General features: G+C 35.8%; 3 protein-coding genes across 3 annotated transcripts; 1 reads left to right on the forward strand and 2 right to left on the reverse strand.

Moving 5' to 3' along the window:
- LOTGIDRAFT_68575 (hypothetical protein) lies at nt 1-420 on the forward strand (the record flags this gene model as incomplete). Its single annotated transcript, XM_009059554.1, has 1 exon — nt 1-420. A coding segment is annotated over one exon (420 nt), but the record flags the coding sequence as incomplete, so codon positions are not given.
- Nucleotides 421-7,019: 6,599 nt separating this feature from the next.
- Nucleotides 7,020-7,838, reverse strand: LOTGIDRAFT_105681 (hypothetical protein; the record flags this gene model as incomplete). The annotated part of the gene is made up of 1 exon (XM_009059670.1): nt 7,020-7,838. One exon carries the CDS (start codon nt 7,836-7,838, stop codon nt 7,020-7,022), a length of 819 nt encoding a protein of 272 aa, XP_009057918.1.
- A 7,994-nt stretch (nt 7,839-15,832) lies between these two features.
- Nucleotides 15,833-18,741, reverse strand: LOTGIDRAFT_228739 (hypothetical protein; the record flags this gene model as incomplete). Its single annotated transcript, XM_009059671.1, has 3 exons — nt 15,833-17,369; nt 17,679-17,704; nt 18,125-18,741. The coding sequence occupies 3 exons, from the start codon at nt 18,739-18,741 to the stop codon at nt 16,624-16,626; spliced, it is 1,389 nt and encodes a 462-aa protein (XP_009057919.1). The 3' UTR covers nt 15,833-16,623.
- Nucleotides 18,742-22,606: the final 3,865 nt, after the last annotated feature.

A 22,606-nucleotide genomic window follows, 5' to 3' on the forward strand; every position in this document is an offset into this window, starting at 1 on the left:
GTTCTTCTTTTGGGCAAGACCGGAAGTGGAAAAAGCTCGGTGGGGAATCAGCTGATCGGAAGTAAAGTTTTTAAAGTGAGCAGAAACTATGGAACACAACAGAGTCAGTTAGAAAGCCGTACACTAGAAGATGGTGGAGAACTAGTTATAGTTGATACACCAGGTTATTGTAATATTCGCCTGACAGAAGAGGAAACTCAGAAAGAAATTGATAGAGGAATGGAGTTACTTGCCCCTGGTCCACATTGTGTTATCTTTGTCTTTAGTTTATCAGAGAGGGTAACTGGTGATGACATCAAGAGAATTGAAAACTTTCAGAGAGTATTCGATATGTATCTCAACAAACATGCCCTTGTAGTGTTTACTGGTATGGATGGGTTCGAAGACGAGGGTCAGACACTGGACGAGTATATACAAAAATTGCCACAGCCGTTAAACGATTTTCTCAGTCGTCTGGCAACGTCACCAATAGGAGTTGCTGCTAGACGTCATACTGATATAAATAGCTCTTCTGAATTGACCCGATCTGTTAAATTAACTTACGAGAAGCTGGACAACTCTTTCCTTAATAACTCCACTATCAGGAAAAGGTAAATATATCAATGTCTAAATTATTATTTCTCTGTAAATTAAGGTGAGTGATTCAGACGCCCAGGGAAAAACTGCGAGATCGAAAAAACATGTTGTAATTAGCAATACAAAAACAGCCATTTCGAGGCCTCATGGAGTTTTTCCGCTGTCTTAAAGATGGGTTCCCTTATTTTCACGTATGGCAATGCAAATGCCAATACTTATAAGAACAGAAAGTAGAGGTGTTCTAATGACTTGGAAAAATACCAGTTTGTCTCACATGTCCATAATTAATTCATATTAACTAAATTAGAAAAGAATTACCAGCAGAATTTCAATGAGTGACCGATCAAGAAAGGCCAAAAAGTCTTTTTTGTGTATCCAGACTGTACATACATGGACATTTATGATTGGTTAATTATATAATAATTCAAAAAGAACATACTGATACGATTAAGAATACATTACAATTCATTAGAAACACCAATTAATCAAATAGTTTGCTTTATTTGACACTAAAAAATAAGGAAACCCATCTTTAGATAAATACATCAATAAAGATTCGCCATACAAATACGTTTCAAAAGTATGTAACTACAACACAGGTTCTGTATTTCTATCTTTGTAGGAAAGGTGACACAGACTGGATTTCTGGTGGAGAATCGAAGACGGCTAAAAAAGGTATCTACGTTATAGTTGTATAGTTTTTCTAGTTTATCTAGATAGAGATGTAGATAGGAAAGATCCATTTTCCCTTTAACAATGCCTTATGATGTCTTTCATGTTTCAGATAATATACCACAGAATAATAAAAGAACAGTTTTGTTACTGGGTAAAAGTGGAATTGGTAAAAGTTCAGTAGGTAATGTTCTATTGGGTGAGAAGAAGTTTGCTGCCAGTATGATGGAAGAAAGAGGCACTAAAACATGTCAAATTGAAGAATCAGACCAACTTCTAGTGGTAGATACTCCTGGTTTCTTCAGCTCACTTCGTTCTGATGTAGAAACTGCTAACGATATCATCAGTACAATAAAGAGATTAACTTCGATTCATGTATGTATTCTGGTGCTGAGTGTTGACGACAGATTTTCAGGATCTGAAGACAAGGCTTGGGATTTTGTTACATGTTTATTTGGTGGAGAAATATCGGATCAACTGATGTATGTTTTTACTGGTAAAGATTCGCTAGAAGATGATGACCGTCAATTCATATTTCCACAGAATCTACCCAGTCTACCCAGTCGACCACCATATCACATTCTGAATTGTAAAGGCTACAGCCAGAAAGACAGAGATGACCTACTAAATTATATCAATTTAAGATTTTACAACCCACTTTCTCCTAGTAGAATCTACAATACCAAGATAGATTCTATTGCGACGACGGAAAGGCGTCGAAAAGAAGCGAATAAAGTGGATGTTGAAGCTTACATGAGGGCTGTTCATGTCATTTTGGGACACGGTGGATTTATAAACTATTGCTGGCAACAAATCCAACATCTTTATGCCTGGTTCCTATCTTGGTTTGGTTTTGGTCGCCAGAATCGCGGATAACATTTTCATTGAACTACAGAACTTGACGAGTAGATACAGGTACAGATGTTTTCATTTAGAACCAATCTGTCCAATGGTTATCCCATATTGAAGGTTAATGTGAAACGTTAATTTATAATCTTGAAAATAAATACATAGACAAAGGAAATGTTTTATTGCATATTTTTATTCATAAGAATGTTTACCTTAGATAAATTTTATCTAAAACTTTTTGGAATTGGATATATTTTCCATATCCACTTTCTTGCAATTTTTGTTAGTATCACGTGACAACCCTTGAACTTTTGACTGCGCGCAGTTTTAGGTAGTCGACGACCCTTCTTTCAACATCTGACACTTTTCTTTTCTCAGACAAATGTGATTTCAAATAAAACGTTGATGGGATGCGGCTAGTATAATCGACATGTGTACAGGTTGTTGAAATGTTATAGTGGGATATACCGTAATTAACCCCTGTGGTTTTTGTTTATATTATGTTAAAGCTGTTAAAGTAAGACATATCAAACAACAACAAATCCAATATTCCCTAAAATAACAACGACTAGTAAGAAACCAATTATAAATTTTAACAAACATAAGTACATGTGCATAAGTAGTCCGAAACATTTTCCTCGTTCCAGCCTCTGATAAATATCTTGACAGTTATCGGCTGGATTAGTCAGAAAAACTATGTCCTGTTTTATGGGGTTTTTACTGCGAGAGTAACTCGCGTCCGAAGATGCGTTTTTTTCTAACATAACATTAAACTAGCTATACGATTACTGTAAATTAGTGCTGGGCATCACCGTGACTTTCGTTTTGATTGTATTAAGTGACACTGTGACCCTTGACATTCGGCTGTGCACGCAGTTTTAATAAGCCTTCAAGAGATCAGTTTCGTTCCAATAAACAGGAAAAACAGGGGGATTATGGTGGTATGAATGAACTACAAAAATATCCATCTTTCACAATATATCTGAGTTTGGTGGATCTTATCTAAATATATAAGTTTAAAACCCCGCACCGATGGAGGTACGGAAAATTCTCTCAAAACAGTTCCTAGTTGTTCTGTCTGTACACCAGTTGACATCTTTCAAAATAGTTGTTTCGGTCGAGTACATTAGGTGGGCAATTTCGATGCAAACAGGGTAATTTTGCTGAGTCAGTTCAATTAGAATACCCAACCTCACTCGATTTCATTATGATATTTTCTACGAAGGTGGAGGTAGGATTCATTAAGAATCAAGACCAGCATTAGAATTTTAGCTCATCCCTTATCCTAATGATTTAAGAATTGCCAAACGAAATCAATGTGAACATCATAACAAAAGAAATGTTTTTCAAGGACAATAAAGATTTGTTTCTGGCTGTCAAATAAAATAGGGGTGTTCAACCAAATATCTATGTTTCCGTTGATATCTCTGTTTGGCTGGTATAGAAAATTTCAGGGACATATTGGATGACTTACTGACGGACTACATAACTCAGAATAAGACCTACTGGTGATCTGACGCACTACATAACCTTGAATAAAACCTTTTGATGACCTACTAACCAATACTACATAACCCCGAATAAGATCGATTGATGACCTACTGACCGACTACATAACCCAGAATAAGAACTATTGATGGCCTACTGACCGACAACGTAACCCAGAATAATAACTATTGGTGACCTACTGACCGACTACATAACCTGAAAAAAACCTATCGATGACCTACTGACCGACTACATAACCCAGAATAAGATCTATTGATGACCTACTGACCGACACTACATAACTCAGAATAAGATCTATTGAGGACCTATTGACCGACTACATAACTCAGAATAAGACCTATTGATGACCTACTGACCGACTACATAACCCAGAATAAGAACTATTGATGACCTACTGACCGACACTACATAACCCTGAATAAAACCTATCGATGACCTACTGGCCGACAATACATAACCCAGAATGCGATCTATTGATGACCTACTGACCGACGACATCACCAAGAATAAGACCTATTGATGACTTAGTGAACGGATACATAAAGAAGTATTTGAGGACCAATTCACCTACATAAACAACGATAAATACCTATTGGATCTACCCTGATCTACCCCAACCTGGTATAAGAACTTTTGATGACCTAATAATCGCTAAATGATAAAAGAAGAAGATTTACAGTACGACCACCTGGATGATGCATCTTCTGAAATAAACATGGAATTTAATGTGAAACTTAATTTGTCAGTGACCAAACTAGACAAGTGGCGTCCTGTGGACTAATATGGGTCAGGGAACCTTCCCCAGGATTTTTTCTTCTGCGTTCTGAGTCAAGTTAATGCCTGTTCATGGTAGGTTTAAATATTTTTAGTTTTTAGTCATAATATTGCCCGTAGTAGGGCCCAAGCATCAGTTGTGACCCTTTTTGTATTATGTGTTAACCTTTGGTACTTCGATACATTTTTTTCAAAATTTTGTATTTTCTTGTGAAGGTGGGATCTCATTAAGAATAGGGGCTCGTGGACTTGGTACAACTATGGTAGTTGAGTCACTGTAATTTGCATCATTACTAAATACAAACGCATGTATTCATACAATCATAAATGTGTGCTCTAAAATAAACATGAATAATGAATAAAGCTGACTTTTTTAATTCAAAACCTTCAGTTAATTATTCAACTTTAAAATATTATGTCACCAGTTGACTGGTCGAAATAATCAATCACATTCTTTTTGTGCAAAATTGATTTCTCTATTCAGTTAGGAAAAGAATTCAGAACAATACCGCAATTCCTCTGAAATAACTCAATTCTTAGAAAAGTTATAAATAGGCTTAATACTTGGAATGTTAAAAGTGGTGTGATGATTAGATATATAAAATACAACGCGTTCAATTCTATGTCATATTACAGGTCATACCATAGTCAGATAAATATTATTAAGATTTAATTTGACCGAGGAGATTACTTCAACTGTAAAGTTTCGAAACACGAATACATTTTTCCAAGTGTGTAAAGGGGAAAACGCCTTCAGACCCCCCATGCTACACAATGATACAATGGAATCTCAACCGTGACGGTTGTCCCCCATTATGTCAATTAGTCCCCTATTTGTACCCCAGTTTCACTGCCACTGCCGGAATCACCCGCATATGGATATTTTGGGGCCAAAATTTCTCTAGCACTTAATATTCCACGTTTATGACTCATACCCCCAGAAAACATACAATAAAAGATACAAGTTGCTTTGAACCTATATTGAGGCTCACATTAGACTTATGTGGGTGTATTTTCCGAACGCGTTTTTCACTTACAACTATCGTATATTATTTGCGTATAGGCAATTTGTATACTGAACTAGTTGGAATAGTGTTCACGTGACAGAAATCATGCGCCCTGCGTTTTAAAGGTCCCTTTGCACCCTCAAATGTAGATTTAAAAGATCAAAAAACCTAAAGATACAAAATTGTAACCTAATCACACTTACCATCTTAAAATGTTCGTGAACTTTCTCAATATTTTTAGGACGTTTACATCATATCAGTGAAATAAGATTAAGCAAGAAACTTGGAATGAATGCGTATATTATATGAAATCCAAATATCGAAGGCCATGTTAGTTTGTTATTTTTAAAGACTTTCTTTGGCGTTTGCCGGTGACATTATGCATTTTCTATTGACTGTAAGATCGCAAGTCTGTTGTGACGGGGGTGTCACATAAAGAGGAATATTCGTGGTGTTGTTTATTATACAAAAGCAATTACATGGATTTCATTCTCAGGATATTTATATAATGTAGGCTGAATTATATATGTCAGTTATCTGAAGATCCCATAGCGTGAAACTCTGAGTAAGAACAACATGTTTTTTTAAGCTCTGTTTTAATATTTCTAATATACTAGTAGATGTAAATTTGTGAATACTTACATTATTAACAAATATAATAATAGGCTACACGTTACAATATATCGATAGAGTTAAAAAAAAAAACCCAAAAAAAAAACCAAAAAGGGGGATAAAAATCAAACTATGTTTTTCAAAGATATGGGCAGACGAAGTAGTTTAAACAAGAATTACTCCCTCGTCATTACTTAATGATTACTTAGTGAAATAAGGGGAAACTATTTTATAGTATTAAATGGGGCAGTATGCATGCAAAATTGTCATCATTAAAAACTCCGTATACCTGAAATATTTCCAAAATATGCTATCTATGTATCTACTTGATCAAAGTGAATTTGTTTTAAAAGGGTTAATTAAAAATGAATTGTACTTCTTGGGGCATTCCGTCTTTTTGTAGGTCAGAACCTTTTTGTTTTTAAATTTGTGAAAACTATAAAACACAAATCTAAAGAAATGGGCCCCTTAACTTATCAGAAAGCTTTAACTAAAAAAATCCAGTTGTTAATTTTTGAACCCCAAAACTATTTAAAACGTTTACGTAAACTTTTTAAGTTCGTTACCCTTTTTGGAAGCTGTTAGAAAACTACTGTACGGATTTAAGTCAGATAAACACTTAATTGTAGAGAAATATGTCTCCTACACATTCCGCTAGACTTTGATGTACAATTTTCAACCTACGAAAAAATCCTAATGCTCCTCAACAGAAACGGATATAACAAACTGAGTACACGAGGCCACGTTATTTTTATTGATTGTTTTTATATTGAAGCTGGCATCAGGATCGTTACTAGGGTCTTTTTTATTATAATATGTTGTCTTTCATCACAAGACTTTTGGTAGATCACCTTTACCATTATATATAGACGTCAATTAAACGATGTACTTAGTAGATATAATATTTATATTTTAAAGTTTTCATACATTTTTTTTATTCTTATTTTTTGTCAAATTCTGCATGAGGAATTTATCTCATTTGCCTTCTTGAAGTTACGGCCCTGTATCGTTAGTATTTTACTAGACTCTTTTTGTTCGCCCCATGAAATATTCCCCAATAGTAGTAATCAAATGGGGTAATGAGACTTTAACAATTTCAATGACGCCATCAATTATTTTAGACAAAATACCTGGTTCGTTATTAACAATAGCAGTTTTAATTTCTTGTCTACATTCCTCGTCCGATTTCTTCTCTTTCTTCTGACTTTCTCGGATTTCTTGCTGTATCACCTTTTCTGTAGCCTCGAACATGTCTTGTGTATAAAAGTTACCACTGTTTTGTTCAACTGTTTTCTTAATGAGTGACAGGACATTTTCTACGTCTTGTTGGTGACTACTGTTCTTTTGTCGATTACAAATAAATTCATATCGGTTGTTGACATCTTTCAGTAAGTCTTTTAAAAACCCTGGAGTGTCGGCTATGAATTCCTCAATTCTTGTATCATCATCTTCAAGATGGTCCTTTCTTGTGAACACAACAATAATATGATGCATAGTACCGTCTCCCAACATCTGTTTGAGTATCTCCATAGATTCAATATCTTCTCGTGTAAACCTCTCCACGCTTAATACAAAAATAAATACATGTGGACCGGGTGCTAGTAATCCTATACACTTGATCAACTCTTCAATTGTTTCACCATTAGGTTTAGCTGTATCAAACAGACCTGGTGTATCGACCACCAACAATTTACCAATTGATGTTTGAGCCTCTCCGAATTCACACTGCTGTGATACAGAAGACGCAGATCGGGTAGATTTGAAGATTTTCTTTCCAAGCAAACTATTTCCTAGAGAACTTTTTCCAACACCAGTCTTACCAAGTATTGCAGCTCTCATTTCTAAAAAATAGACATTTAAATCATTAAGATGATATTAATCAATAAACCAAGTGCTAACGATCCGAACCGCAAAACGAAACCCGAAATCCAAATAACATGTTGGCGAAACATTGGTAGCAGCTAATGAACTTTTCATATGAGGAAGTATATCAATCAAAGTGAGTAAGTATTTCATAATGAAAAGTGGTATCAGGTGTCTAGAAGAGTAAGCATCATAATGATTAACATTCACATGTGATGCGAAAAAATAAAGAATCATCCTTGATCTCTAAATTAATGACAAGGGATTTCATTTAATATATCAAATAGTACAATAGGATATGTTCATAGGGTTATTTGACTGCTTCAATCAACAATACAACAACCCTGTATTACACTTTCATCAAGGTTACTTTTATCCCATAATTGCTAGATTTATATTAAAAGGGACAGTGGCTCCATTTTGGGGCTTTGATTCGAGTCTTGAATATATGTTAAAAGTCTTCAGAAGTACTGGAAATGTACGAAAATCGCATATTTCCTTTAAAAAGTATGATTGGTTAAAAAGATGGCGCATCTGTCCCTTTAAGCATCCTCCCTCTAATAGGACTCGTTGACTTCGTATATTTATGTACGTTTTGTTAACGGTTTGTAAAAGTAATATCATAATACTGGTTCCACAGCCTGATTAAAATGTACAAAATTAGTTACCGGTGGCCATCGTGGTGTATTTTGTATGTCTTTTTGTAGATTCACCAAATGTTACTGAACTACGTTCGAGATCTAAAACAAAACAAAAGATAGTTTATTCATTTGTACTTTCAAGGCCAAATATCACCGAAAACATCACAATAGTATAATACACATTTTACTGTAACAAGGTAATATAATTAACTATAAATGTAGTGAACCATTTAGTTAATGCCAATAAATAAAAATAAATTAAAATAAGATGTTTCTTATGAGCCTGTGCTAGTAAACCCTGAAATATAATTCAAAATTCAATTTCATATTACTTTTTTTAAATACAATAGTAGATAAAACTACTAACATTCCCTTGATAAAGCAAGAGTTTTATAACTTGAACAACTTGTTCAAAATCATTCTCGTGGGAAAACAAACCCGGTATTTCCATTATTAGTTAGTTTATTTGTAAGAATGCTATTTGATTATAAACTTGTCGTTCAAAATCATTCTCGAGGAATAATAACTTCGGGTATTTCCATTTTTATTTCGAGTTAGTTGATAGACTAGTTAATCTTGTCGGTTTATTGCATAATTTGAACTTGTATTATAAACTTTTTCAAAATCATTCTCGTTACTATTACAGTTAGTTGATAGCCCACTTAACCTTGAAATCTAATCTATAAGTGTTCAGGCGATGAGTCGATGTAAAAAATAACAAACTAAAACTCTACATTTATTCGATGGAAGACGATACAGAATGAGTTAAAAATCTATACATGACGATGTTGAGTGGAAGCGTGCTTGATCAATATTGACCTTCACCCAGAAGGCGGAAGTGTCAGAAGTTGCGCACAAGGTTCAATGGAAGCTGTTCGGTGCCTTCGAACCACCGTTTTTTCCACGACCCGACATTCTGAACATATCCCCCTCCTTGATGTGACCAACATCAAACACAAAACACAATACAAATAAATTTACGATAAATTCATTACTAATGTCCTACGAATATATCACAGCTGATTCGAATTATTTATCACTCCTATACGAACTTCATTGAAACACAAAGTTGATTTAACTATATCACATGATTCAAACTTTAACACAGATATTAACACAAAACATTTTTTTCTTTTTTTTTATAAATGTATAACTAATATTACACATCCAGAGGACACAGATGACTGAGTGATCTTTTATAGACCTTATCGCCCACTTTAATATCCACTACACGTACATGGTCGTCGGAACCACGATAAATTTTCACAATTCGACCTAAGGGCCACTTTCCTCGTGGGTTTGTATGGTGCACAACAATAGCAATATCTCCTTCCACGAAGTCTCGGTGGACGCGATTCCATTTTTTCCTGGAATTTAACAGAGGTAACAATTCCCACATCCAGCGCTTCCAAAATTGGCTTATAACTTCCTGTACGTGTCTCCAACGTTTGCGTGGGTTAAATGTCACTACATCTACTGATTCGGGTGCAAGTTGTCCATTGGTTTGACCAAAAATGAAGTTGTTTGGAGTCAAAACTGGATCGTCCTGGGGATCGTCGCCTTGGTAACACAAAGGGCGTGTGTTTATGAGTCCTTCGGCCTTAGTGAACGCTGTCAGTAGTTCCTCGTCAGTGACATCAGCAGTACCTATTATAGCCCTAATTGCCCTCTTAGCCGACTTTATCATAGCCTCAAAAACACCCCCAAAATGAGGCGAAAGCGGAGGATTAAAATTCCATTTAATTTTGGAATTAGCCAATGAATCATTAATTTTTGAATGATCTAAAGCGTGCAGTAAATCTTTTAATTCACGTTCCGCGCCAACAAAATTGGTTCCGTTATCCGACAAGACACTGACAGGTTTTCCACGACGATTGGAAAATCTAGAAAATGCGCATTGAAATGACTCCGTATGTAAAAAGACACAAGTACCGGTTTGCCCGAGATTTCCCTCTCCCCTGTTTTGTAAGGAATGGTCCGGCGTAGTCGACGCTTACCCTCGAGAAGGCACGTAAAGGCGATCCTAAGCGATATTCTGGAAGTGGTGCCATGACCTGCGCTGCAGGTTTTCTTCGACGACGGCGGCATTCCGTACAGTGTGATTTAACGGATTTGACCAGATTACGGCCACCAACTTTCAAAACTTGGAGCGTAACATTGACAAAAGGTGTGAAACTCCGATATCACGATCATTTTTGTCATGATACGAAGAAACGATGTGACGCTATATAACGTAATTACTAGGCAAAATAATAGGGAATTTTGCGTCGTATTCTATTTGTTTAGCGTTTCCGATTCGACCACCAACACGAAGCAGTCCTTGTTCATCTAAATACGGATTTCACGACAACAATTTCGAGTTACTTTTGAAAGGAGCTGCCTTTCGAATACAATCGATTTCATTTGCGAATATTTTGTTTTGAGCGAATTTAATCCAAAAGAAATTCGAATTTTGCAATTCTTCAACACTTAGAGTTGAGCTTGACACTCTAGTATTTGGCTTCCGGGTATTGGATATAAACCGTAACGCTCAAGCGGTTACTCTCACAAGCCTTGTCCAATTTGAGAAACGCGAAGGATCTGATCTCCCCAAATCTTTATCTGTGACAAGAAATGTCTCACATATTTTAGAACGAACCTCCCAAATAGCGACTTCTTCCGGTTCCGGTATAATACGTTCGGGCCATTCAGACGATTTGGCCGCTAAGAATTCGGGTCCTGACCACCACATGTCGCAACGGGCCAATTCGATGACCGACATACCACCAGTTGCCAGATCGGCACTGTTTTGCTTTGTTGGGACATGGCGCCATTAATAGGTTCCGTTAATTCATGGATTTCTCCGAATCGATGAGAAACAAACGGTTTATAAGAGCGCGATTCGCCCTTTATCCAATACAGAACATTTTGACCAAAATGTAAACGATTCTTTAGGTATGCTTAAAACCTCGCGTACTGTGACCGACAAACGAACACCTAGGACAGCACCACACAATTCCAGTTTGGGTATCGACACTGCCTTTAAAAGAGCAACGCGAGTTTTTGCAACGACTAAAGCATTCCAAACCGATCCATCGCGGTATTCACCGCGAATATAGCAACACGCCGCATATGCCTTTTCTGAAGCGTCTACGAACACGTGATCAATTTGTGATCAAACAACGCGGAATAGCAATGTGAAATAACAATGATAATTCACTGAACCATAAACGCCACTGTTGAGCGAGATCGTCTGGGAGTTCGTCATCCCAATTGATTCCACGAATCCAGGTTTTCTGAATTTGGCACGAATTGTAAACGGCCCGATAAGAGTTAACGGATCAAACAGGCTAGCGGTTTTGCTTATTACAACACGTTTAGTAAGTCTATCAAACGTTGGTTTGGTGTACTCAAACGTAAACAAATCGTTTTCGGCTTTCCAAAGGATACCAAGTGTTTTTACTGAGTGAAGATTTCCGTCATCCAACGATAATTTATTTAAACGATCAGATATAGAAATATCGGACAGAACTTCCGGTCGACTCGATAACCATTTCCTAATTTCAAATCCTGCACCTGACAGCAGTGAAGCAAGTTCACGGCGTAGTTTCCGATACGGTGTCGACGCTATCCAACAAATCGTCGACATACATTGAGTCTTAAACGGAATGAGCTGCTAGTGGATACTCATTGAGATTTCGCTTACAAGTTCGCGGAGAACCGTTTGCGACAGAAATGGCGAGGAAGAATTTCCAAACACAAGTCATGTCGCGCCATAGAATTCTATGATATTGGCCACCGTTCTCTTTTAGCTTTATTTGCAAAAAAATTTCCGAAATTTCAGACGCGAGTGCAATAGGCTTATTTCGAAATCGTAAGAGGACATCAAGAAGTTCACGCTGTAGCTTAGGTCCAGGATTAATACAATCATTTAAGGACAAACCGTTTGAACGCGCAGCCGCAACAAGCGGACTTTAGAAGTAGATTTATCCATTCGTACAACCGCAAAATGAGGAAGGTACCAAGATGGCAAAGAAGGAGTCCGTACCTCGGTTATGTAGCCTTTAGCTATATGTGGTCTGATAATTTCCGAATACTGCGAAGATACTTCCGGTCGTTTACTCAAAGAGCGCTCAAGGCTCAATAGCCGCCTTTCCGCGTTATCATAATTAGAAATAAAGAGATCTTGATTAGATTTCCAGAGAACACCGACAGTATACCGTTTCTCGACAGGATCATAGGTTAAAGTATCCTTGGCAGACTTAACCGCTTCTAACTCCGACTTAGAGTAATTCAAAGAACCAGATTGAATTCCAGCGGTTTCCACGATTGGCGCAGCAATGAGTCTACATCGGGTTCTGTTTTGACAAAAATAAGCAAAATGAGCAAAGTTACTAGCGATTGAACAATAACGATCTGCCGGTCCGATACACGTCCAACCCAATGGAGTTAAACGCGCAACTGGTTCCCCAGGCAAGCCAGCTATCTCTGTGATAGCACGATGTACCCGTTACATTTTTGACAGTGAATGCGGAAAATGGAATGCAAACTTTGCGATCGAGACTGCATAGTTCTGCAGATACCAAAGTTGAATTTAAACATGACGATTTTCCGCCAAGAACGCAGACATCTAAATCTCCGATTTCGCCTTGGAGGTCGAGATGGGCAGCTATATGCTCATTGATATAACTGTCCGTCGAACAATCGTCTAAAAGGGCATTACAACGAATTGATCTATTATATTTACAAATAATAATTGGTACTACTCGCATCACAAGGGAAGATCTGTGTGTAATCTGCGTATGAGTTTGCTTTTGCGGTGGAAGTTCACCACGAACGGTCGGTGGCAGAATGGAACATTCACTTAAAGGATTCGAACGCAGACCTTCATTACTTTGAACGTTACCAGATCCCCCGCCGTGGAGTAGGTGCTAGGTGCGTTCGAGTACATTCACCTATAGAGCACTGTTGTGCAGCTGTACAGCGATTACCAATATGGCTATTACCTAAACATCGAAAGCATAGGCGCTTTTCTTTTGCAAGCCTCCATCGTTGTGAAACCGCAAGGGATCTAAAATAGGGTCAGTTACACCCTGAGCATGATCATGATGACACACAACGCATGATTTCGAATCTATTATAGAATTTGTAGCATACGTTTTTGAATATTTATCACTGCGAAAACGAGATCTTTGATAGTTCGATGCTGTCTTTGAATCATTTGAAGTTGTCGCAAAACCCTCAATTTCTTCGTTGGATTCAATTCTATAACGGACTTCATGTGCAAGCCATTCATGTAGGGTTACAAGAGACTCGTTCTTCTTAGTGCTAGCTGCCCAACGTTTGAATTGCAAAAGAGATGATGTTGTAAGTTTGGACCTAGTGACACTAAAGAACATCGAGTCTACTTCGAATTCCTCGGTGCGACCATTTTCTTGCAATGACAGAATACATAGTTCAAGTTCATCAACGAATTCTTCAAAACGTTTTAAATCGTTGAAGCTTACCGGCTTCATCATTCGAATGGTGTCTAAGTGGATAAGAGTTTGACGACGTTGTCCGCCAAATTTATCATGCAAACGTTTGAGTCCAGAATCATAGCCCAATTCAGATGCCGGGAACCCTTCTATGCATTTCAAAGCGTCACCAGTTAAGTGCTGACGTAACTGAAGCATTTTATATGCCTTTGAGCAAGACGATTTGTCAATACACTCCATGAATGCATCTTTGAATACCTGATATTCACGTTTGTTACCATTAAATTTGTTGATGGAAACCTTACTGAGTTGTTGATGCAAGTCTCGATCAATCTGGCTGAAATTTGACGGTTATTGAACACTTGAATTACCATTACCACTATGTAGGCTGATACCAGAATTACCATTAGAGGACTCTTCCTGTGCGTTTTGTGCCTGTTGTAGATTAGCAAATCGATGTGATGCAATGTGAGAAGAACCACTTGATACATGAACCAGCCAGTCTGTAGCTTTATTCTTGTAAATATATCTTGACAGATTTATAATAATAGTCTCAGATTTGTTTTTCATAATACTTTCAAATTTATAAATTGAAGGCCAACTCCAACAATATCTTGGGAGGTACTTTATTCTTATAACTCTATAAGCTGAACAGCATAGTAAAAAATGAAATTCATTTTCTACCATATTGGTATTACAACAGTCGCAGATTCTTTTGATTTTTAAATATGGACCAACTTCAATTTTTAGTTTCATGGTTCCCGATCTAAATTTACACATAATATTTCTAAATTTCCTATTTGTAATAACATTTAAATATGCAGCACGTTCATAACCTTCGTAATAAGAAATGTATGATTTCAGTTTTATTGACACACTAATTTTTGAATACCAGTTTTGAATATATTGATCACGTATTCTTTTATGTATTGCTGTGAAGTTAAATGATTCTAGATTATATTGGCTTTCCCACATATAAGATAGACCTAAGTTTTGTTAACAACTTCGAACGTTAGAAACCCAGTTTTTAAAACCTCTATCAGAATCATGTTTCAGATGTTGGTATAAATCATATAAAATACCTTTTTTCTTTGAAACTATTTTTATCTAAATTTCAATATGCTTTGGGTTTGAATAACCCATAATGGGAATCGTTCTATTTAAGGATTTAATGTAGATATTTTTGCGTTTATTAATGCAAGATTTAGCACGTGACAATTCGATGTCTGAATTAACCTTGCACTATTTTATTTGTGCGGTTGTGTATTCATACGTCATCGTCAGCCTAGCAACGTAGGTGTGGGGCATAAAGTTTTGTGTAGCATCACATCAAACCAAGTACAACCCACAGGAAGTCGTCCTCTCCAGATTGCTACTCATTGCTCTTTACATGTCACTTGTCTCCTGTCCTTCATCATAGCTGGCTGGTCATCATCTCTCTCTCTTCATGTATTTATAATAAAATTTATATGGTACATCAGCAGTTGTTGGTGGCCTCATTGATTATAATAGTGTTGCTGTTTTTTCCCAGTTTTATGACAATAATGAAACTTTTAACTTTATTATGGCAATAATTTTATCCTTAAAAGTACGATGATAGATTCCTGAACTAGATTCCTGAACACTACCGAATGTAGCCTAAATATAAGGATTGAATGTGTATTTTTTTGCGTTCATTGGTTGAAAAAAAAACCAATCAACAACAAGAAACAACAACAACAAACAAAACGACCTCGTCTTGTTTGAATCTCACAAGCCAAAAATAAAAAAATTAATTTAATTTAAAAAGAAAGAGCAGAAGATGAATCTACAGGCGGACGGACCGACAGATGGAATTTGTGACGACAGCATACGTTCAAACATGTGGGCGTATAAGAATTTTAATGAATTTTTATTTTCATATCTAATTTATCTCTGATATTCAACGATTCAAAGTACAGATGATATTTTAATAAATCATTCACTTTTCACAAAATCATTCTCCGAGATTAACTTTCTCGGTATTTACATTATTATTCTTAGTTAGTTGATAGGCTACTAAACCTTGACGTTTAATATTGCTATTTGTATTATAAAATTCTCGGGGAATGGCTTTCACGGTATTTCCATTATCCGATATATCTATTTACAAAAGCAAAAATATGACTCACACTGCATTTTCACAAAGATAGAAGCCAAAATGAATGATTGTCACTAATTTACGGAGCCCCTAAGGCGCAATTGTAAACATATTTATTTATTATTTCGTTTAAACGAAATAATTAATTCGTTTAAACGAAATAACATCATTTATTTCGTTTAAACGAAATAATATTTCAATTATTTCGTTTAAACGAAATAGACGAAAAAATTAATTCGTTTAAACGAATTAATTAATTCGTTTATACGAAATAAATTATTATAATAATAATAAAAAGTGTTGAAAATTGCGCTTAAGGGGCTCCGCACTAATTCATTTGATAAGATAACAGAGTTAAAAAATTGAATCATAGGACACATCAAAATTGTGGTTTGTGTGGTCAAAGGAGAAAGGAAGAGGGTTGTAGTCACTGTCAAACGTGAATGACAGGTTAATTATTGTTAATCACTATATTTTCAAATTGTCTAAAAGACACCTTGGGTTCCACTTTAAGGGCACTTGTTTCCCACATTGAAAACAGGGCATTAAAATAACCTTTTGAAAAATGATTTCTTTTGTTTCGGCGTACTCTTCACATCTGATTGTGTCATGCCTAAACTTGATTGTACAGCATTCATATAGCTATCAACATCCAGTTTCGCAGAGTCTTTACGACGTCTTTCTTCTTTTTCAATAGCAGTCCAATCTACATGGTCTACATCAAATACAGCAGGGATATTATTATATTTCTCACTGCAGATTTTTGTCCGAATCTCCTCCACCACTTCTTGTTTTCTATCTTTGCAATCGAGTATAAAATAAGGAAGCTGTGGTAGACATCTTGGAAACTGAAATTCATCATCTTCTAAGGAATCTTTTCCAGTGAAAACTATAATCAAATTTTTAATAACATTTTCTCCAAACAGTTTCTTTATAAACTCTAATGACTCTTTTTCATCGCCTGAAAATCTTTCGTCAGCACTCAGAACCAAAATATAGATATGTATCAACAATCTATTTACTTTTATAGTGTTCATAATTTCTTTAGCGACGTCCACATCTGACCGGAGCGTTGAGAAAAATCCAGGAGTATCCATTACTACCATGTGGTCTGTTAGCTCGATATGGCATTCCTTGGTTCTTCTCTCTTCCATTATACTTGTCTTGAACTTCTTGGCTCCCAGCAAATAATTACCAAGCGAACTTTTACCAATTCCACTCTTACCAAGTAAAATAATATGTCTTGTGTCATTTATTGTTGGCTTGGCTGCAGCGTCTGTCTCCATTATTTCTGGAATAAAAATATCACACTGAAATAAAATTACTGGTAAGAATACATCCATATTCTGTTGGACCGATAACTAACTTAAGTGTATTTTAAGATATAATTATGCCAACGCCTTCACAATAAACTTTTAGAAAAGTACGTTTGTTTTGCAATCGAGAATGCTCAAGTAAATCAATAAACGTCATGCTGACAAGATTTCATCCAAATTCAAGCAATTGGAAAACTTTTTTTGTATTCAATAACCAATAGAAACCCCCTTCCCCTTATTATTATTATCATTTTTATTAGTGAGTTCTTCAATAATTTCATTACCTGCCAAAGCAACTGGGTTGGGTTTCCTGAAAAAAAGAAACATACATATGTGAAGCACAAATTTTGTGAGTAGACAGAAACATTTGCCCCTATTCCAGCCTCTGCTAGCTATTTGAACAGTAAGTTGTCGACTGGCGTAGAGATAGAAAAACTAGGCCTTGTTTTGTGGGGTTTTTACCCACCTCCGAAGGTGTCGGGTTTTAAACCTATTTATTTGAATCAGATCCTCAAATATTAGATATATTCGGAGAAAATTAAGACTGCGTGCGAATCAGTTCAAAAGTTCAAGGTCACAGGGTCAAGCGATACTAGAAAAACGAAAGGAACAGTCATGCCCACCACAAATTGACAGTCATTGCGGCGATGGTTACTTTGTCTTATTTCACTCAACACCCTTTATTATACAGTTTAGCACAGGCTCAGCCCGCTAGTAAATAGTTACTTACTCAATTATGCACTTTTCCAGCTCCAGATGACGATGTCTATTCATTTCATAGTGCATTGTTATAGCGTGAATCAATAAGTTGAACTGGGTATTATCATTAAACCCTTTACTGCAGACATGAACTGGTGTTTGTTGTTTCAGAAGCTTGGCAAATTGGTTATATTTCTGTACATATTCAGGTAGAGTCTGTACAGTTGTGTCGAGCTCATCAATTCCAGAAAAAAGTATGAAGAAATGGTTACTGTAAAATTCCATCTTCTCTGTCATAGTCTGTAGTATTTCAACATCACTTGATGTCAGACACTGACGTACACTTTGAACATATATAATAATGTGGGGACCAGGTGCTAGTAATTCCATTCCTCTGTCTATTTCTTTCTGAGTTTCCTCTTCTGTCAGGTGACTATTACAATAACCTGGTGTATCAACTATAACTAATACTCTGCCATCTTCTAGTGTACGGCTTGCTAACTGACTCTGTTTTGTTTTTGTTATACAAGTTTTGCTAACTTGAAATACTTTTTGTCCAAGTAACAGGTTTCCGACCGAGCTCTTCCCACTGCCGGACTTGCCCATCAATAGAATCCTTATTTCACTGTGATGATCCATACTTGCCATACTGAAATAGGTGGGTACGAATTTAGAACAATTCTCTGAGTTTTGAATCTGGATCATTTTTGCCAGGACCTCTGTATCTATCTTAATTGGATAGCCGTCTAAATATTTGGTTTATCAGCTGAACCCAAGAATAGCTAGCAATAGAACTGTAAATATTGAAAATCTAACTCAAAAGTTTAACCTTAGAAGGAAATTAGATAGAGGGGTATCTAGAAAATACCTGAGGTTGTGGTCGAATGAGTGGTTTCGCCGAAACCCCTTGAAGCTGGTGGTCTGAGGACCCTCAGAAGCCAACGAATTTCAGATGGCTTGAGATGAATTTTGAGCATTCAGAGGGCTTAATTTTCATTTCAAAATGGCTTAATGGCCCACCCCCTAAATATGCCACTGAATTTAGACATGAAACAGGATTAAGGAGAAGGAAAGCTTAATAATACTAATGAAGCATCATTGGACATAATAAATTTCCTCAGATGATCACGAAACAAAATTTGGACTTCGTTGTGACTAATGTGTAAAAGTTTATTTTTTATGAACCGGTCAGAACTTCGCACTCACAGATTCGGTTCAACTTTTCCCAGCAATAAGATTCGGTTCAAATCGACCCAATATAATATGTATATAAAATATAATATTTCTTTCTTTTTAATTAACGTTTGATTTGCCTCGAATATACATGCTGGGACACGAATCTTAATATTAATTCAGCGCGGTCCTTCATTGCTAGCAATATCTAAAGGCCTCTTTCTACGAAGAGAATTTGCATATATGCAAATTTGCTAGCATAATGCAAATGTACTCAAGTGTGCAAAAGTATGTTTGCTGTGCATTCAAATTGTCCATAGCCATTGAAAGGATCAAACTAGAAAGTTTCCTCTAGCACATAAAGTTTCCATATTTCCCGAGTGTATCTCTTTTTTACAGTATGTTGAAGAGAAAAAGACTCAAGGAAACTACGTATGGTTCTAATATGAAAAAACACACGGGCTAACGTAGTTCACAGCCATTTTGAATCTCTACCTCGACTTAATAAGTAGAGCCTATAGTATTCAACAAAGCCTTCATATCACATTTAATGCCATTTCTAATATGATTTGCAGGCTTAGTTGAAATACTCTTCCCATGTTAGAACCGTAAGTATTATGAGAAACACTGGCTAGAAAACCTCCGAATGAGGAAGAAGGAAAAATTGAATTTTACTAGCAAATGACTTGAAAATGAACTATGTAAAATCTGCACATAAGTAAATACGTCCATAAATACAATGAATATATATATATGTAAAAATACATACGTGAGTAAATGTTGCCGTGTAAACAGGGCTTAAATTTGTAATAAGTAAATTTTTAGTTTCAGGTTGAAATGTTATTACCCCGTTACAAAGGACTGCGACCAATTGCGATCTTACGGTGACTAAAATGAACTTGGTCGCCGGCAAACGTCAAGAAAAGGCGAGAAAAAGTCCCTTAAAATTAGTCGCTACTAACCTATGACATATGCGACCATACTGCGATAAGGCGACTTTCTAATAAAATCTAAAATCTTGATGCACTTGTTTTTGTTTGCGTTTATGGAGATGTAACGACTCGATTCCGTGGCGATTATTGGTCTCAGTGGCTTATGCCAAGCTTATATCGACCTTTACATGCCCTGGGCTAATTTTCCGTCGCCGTAACAGCTCAGTAAGGACGCTTTTTTCGTGTGACGGGGCTATAAGATAAAACACCTTACCTTAGTCGTTTGTTAGTTTATATATTGTGTTGTATTAAATTGAGACCAGTTAAAATTGAACCAGGTCTTACTCGCCCACTTATATTCTGGTCCGTCCCTTCCACTAGCTCCTCCCAGTTACACAGCCTCGCTAGATATAAATTAAATCTGCAAGTAAAATCCGCGCGGAGACGATATCGAACGGCTTGCATAACAGGTAATATTCTTTGTTTATAACTTTATAAGTTAACTAATTCTATATATTAATCATAGGTGTTACCTATTTTTTAAAGGGTAAATAATGGACGTAAAACTCAATTTCCAAAGGAAACGAAATTTCAACTTGTACCTTAGTTTCATTTTTTCAATATTGTTCACTTATGTCATTTTTTCAGTGTTTTAAGTATCGGATATCATTCAGCCATTTCTTCTATTTCTACTGTATCGATAATCCCGCACAGAACACCGTACCGTCTATTAGCACCTTAACACATAAATTGCATCTTGATCGTCAGGAAAATGCCATTTTGTTTTTTAAGAATTTTTTTAAACGCATGAACATGTGTAAGCAGTAAAAATACATAATGTTAGTAATAGATGTTTTCCATCGTAAGGAATAATTGTGTAGAAATTCTTATATTGCAAAATATTTCTAACTCAATAGGATCTTTAAAGGGACATATGCGCCATTTTTTTTTTACCAATTTTACAAATCGTACCTGAGCTGAGCCATGCAGTAGTAGTGTTCACAGCCCACCATCATAATTTGGGCGGAATTATCCGCATTTGAAAGTTTGAAAGACGAGTTGTCTTTTCTTGAGACACTGTTATAGAAAAGACAACTATAGAATAGGAAAAGAAATTCCTACTTTGAGATATTTTTGAAAGAATTGCGCGATTTTCGTACAATTCTAGCGCATCCGTTTCTTGTTTAGAGGTTTTCTTTACAATCCCTTTAATATTAATATTGTAGGTTTGGTATATTGTAGTGAAGTAAAAGTAACAAATGATGGCATATGAGGTTAAAAGAGGTAATGATAAAATATTATATTCTATGATATAAGCCATAAAGGTATTTCTGTCCGGTAACATCTCAAAACCCCTACATCCCAATTCCCCTACAGCTTAAAACAACAAAGTACACGGTCCATGACACTGCTAATCTCTAGCCTGTTACCTATTTATACAATGGAACAACCCAAGACGCAGGAATAGATTGTGATAAATATTTACTATATTTTTTAGTTATTGCCCTTGACTTAAGACAAACGAGCCACAATTGTTTGTGGATCCAATAGAGACTACAGTTTTTATCTGATTTTAATTAAATTTGGTGTGATTATTTATCTTACTGAGATTTTAGACACGTTCGAATTCGACAAGAACAGTTAAATTATTGACCTTGCGCTTGAGAAAAATGCGTTTTTGTTTTTGAACACAACAGAGACTACAATTTTATCTGATTTAGCAATATGGTAATGGTGTGATAATTATATAGATGAAATCTTGGTCAAGTTTCATTTTTCTATGGATAATGGATATCTTACACAATTTAAGATATGTGATTTGATAGTTTGGTTCGGTGTATTTGGGTTATTGATATTGATTTAAAAAGATGTTGTGGAAAATCTTCGCATAAATAACTGACAGTAAATATCAATAAATTCAATTCATTATGAAGATCTTTAATATGAGAAAATTTGTATATTCGTCACTAAAGGCTCATTTCTGACAGCTGACAGTAGGCGTATGTTATCTAGCTTGGCTAGCTATCTTTGTAATTTCTAAAAATTGTCATCTCATCATACAGCCTTCTTTCATAACACTTACATTAATGTTTTTCACTTCCTTTAAAGGGCATTCCTCTTTTTTTATAAAACATTTTCATTATCAAAATCGTCGTAAATTATACCGGAAAATATTTCTAAAGTATGCTATTTATATCTTTGTGTGATCAAATTGAATTTGTTTGAAAGGGTTAATTAAAAACTGAGAGTACTAATTGTTAATTAAGCAATTTGACCTAGTTTCGGTGATTGGCTTTATAATGGCTCGTTATATTTAGTTGAAATCTTTAGAAAACGTAGGAGACATATTTCTCTACAATGAGGCGTTTATTTTATTCAAATCCGCACAGTAGTTTTTTAACAGCTTG

Source organism: Lottia gigantea (genome assembly GCF_000327385.1).
Source record: "Lottia gigantea unplaced genomic scaffold LOTGIsca_4, whole genome shotgun sequence".
Classification (NCBI taxonomy): Eukaryota; Metazoa; Mollusca; class Gastropoda; family Lottiidae; genus Lottia; species Lottia gigantea.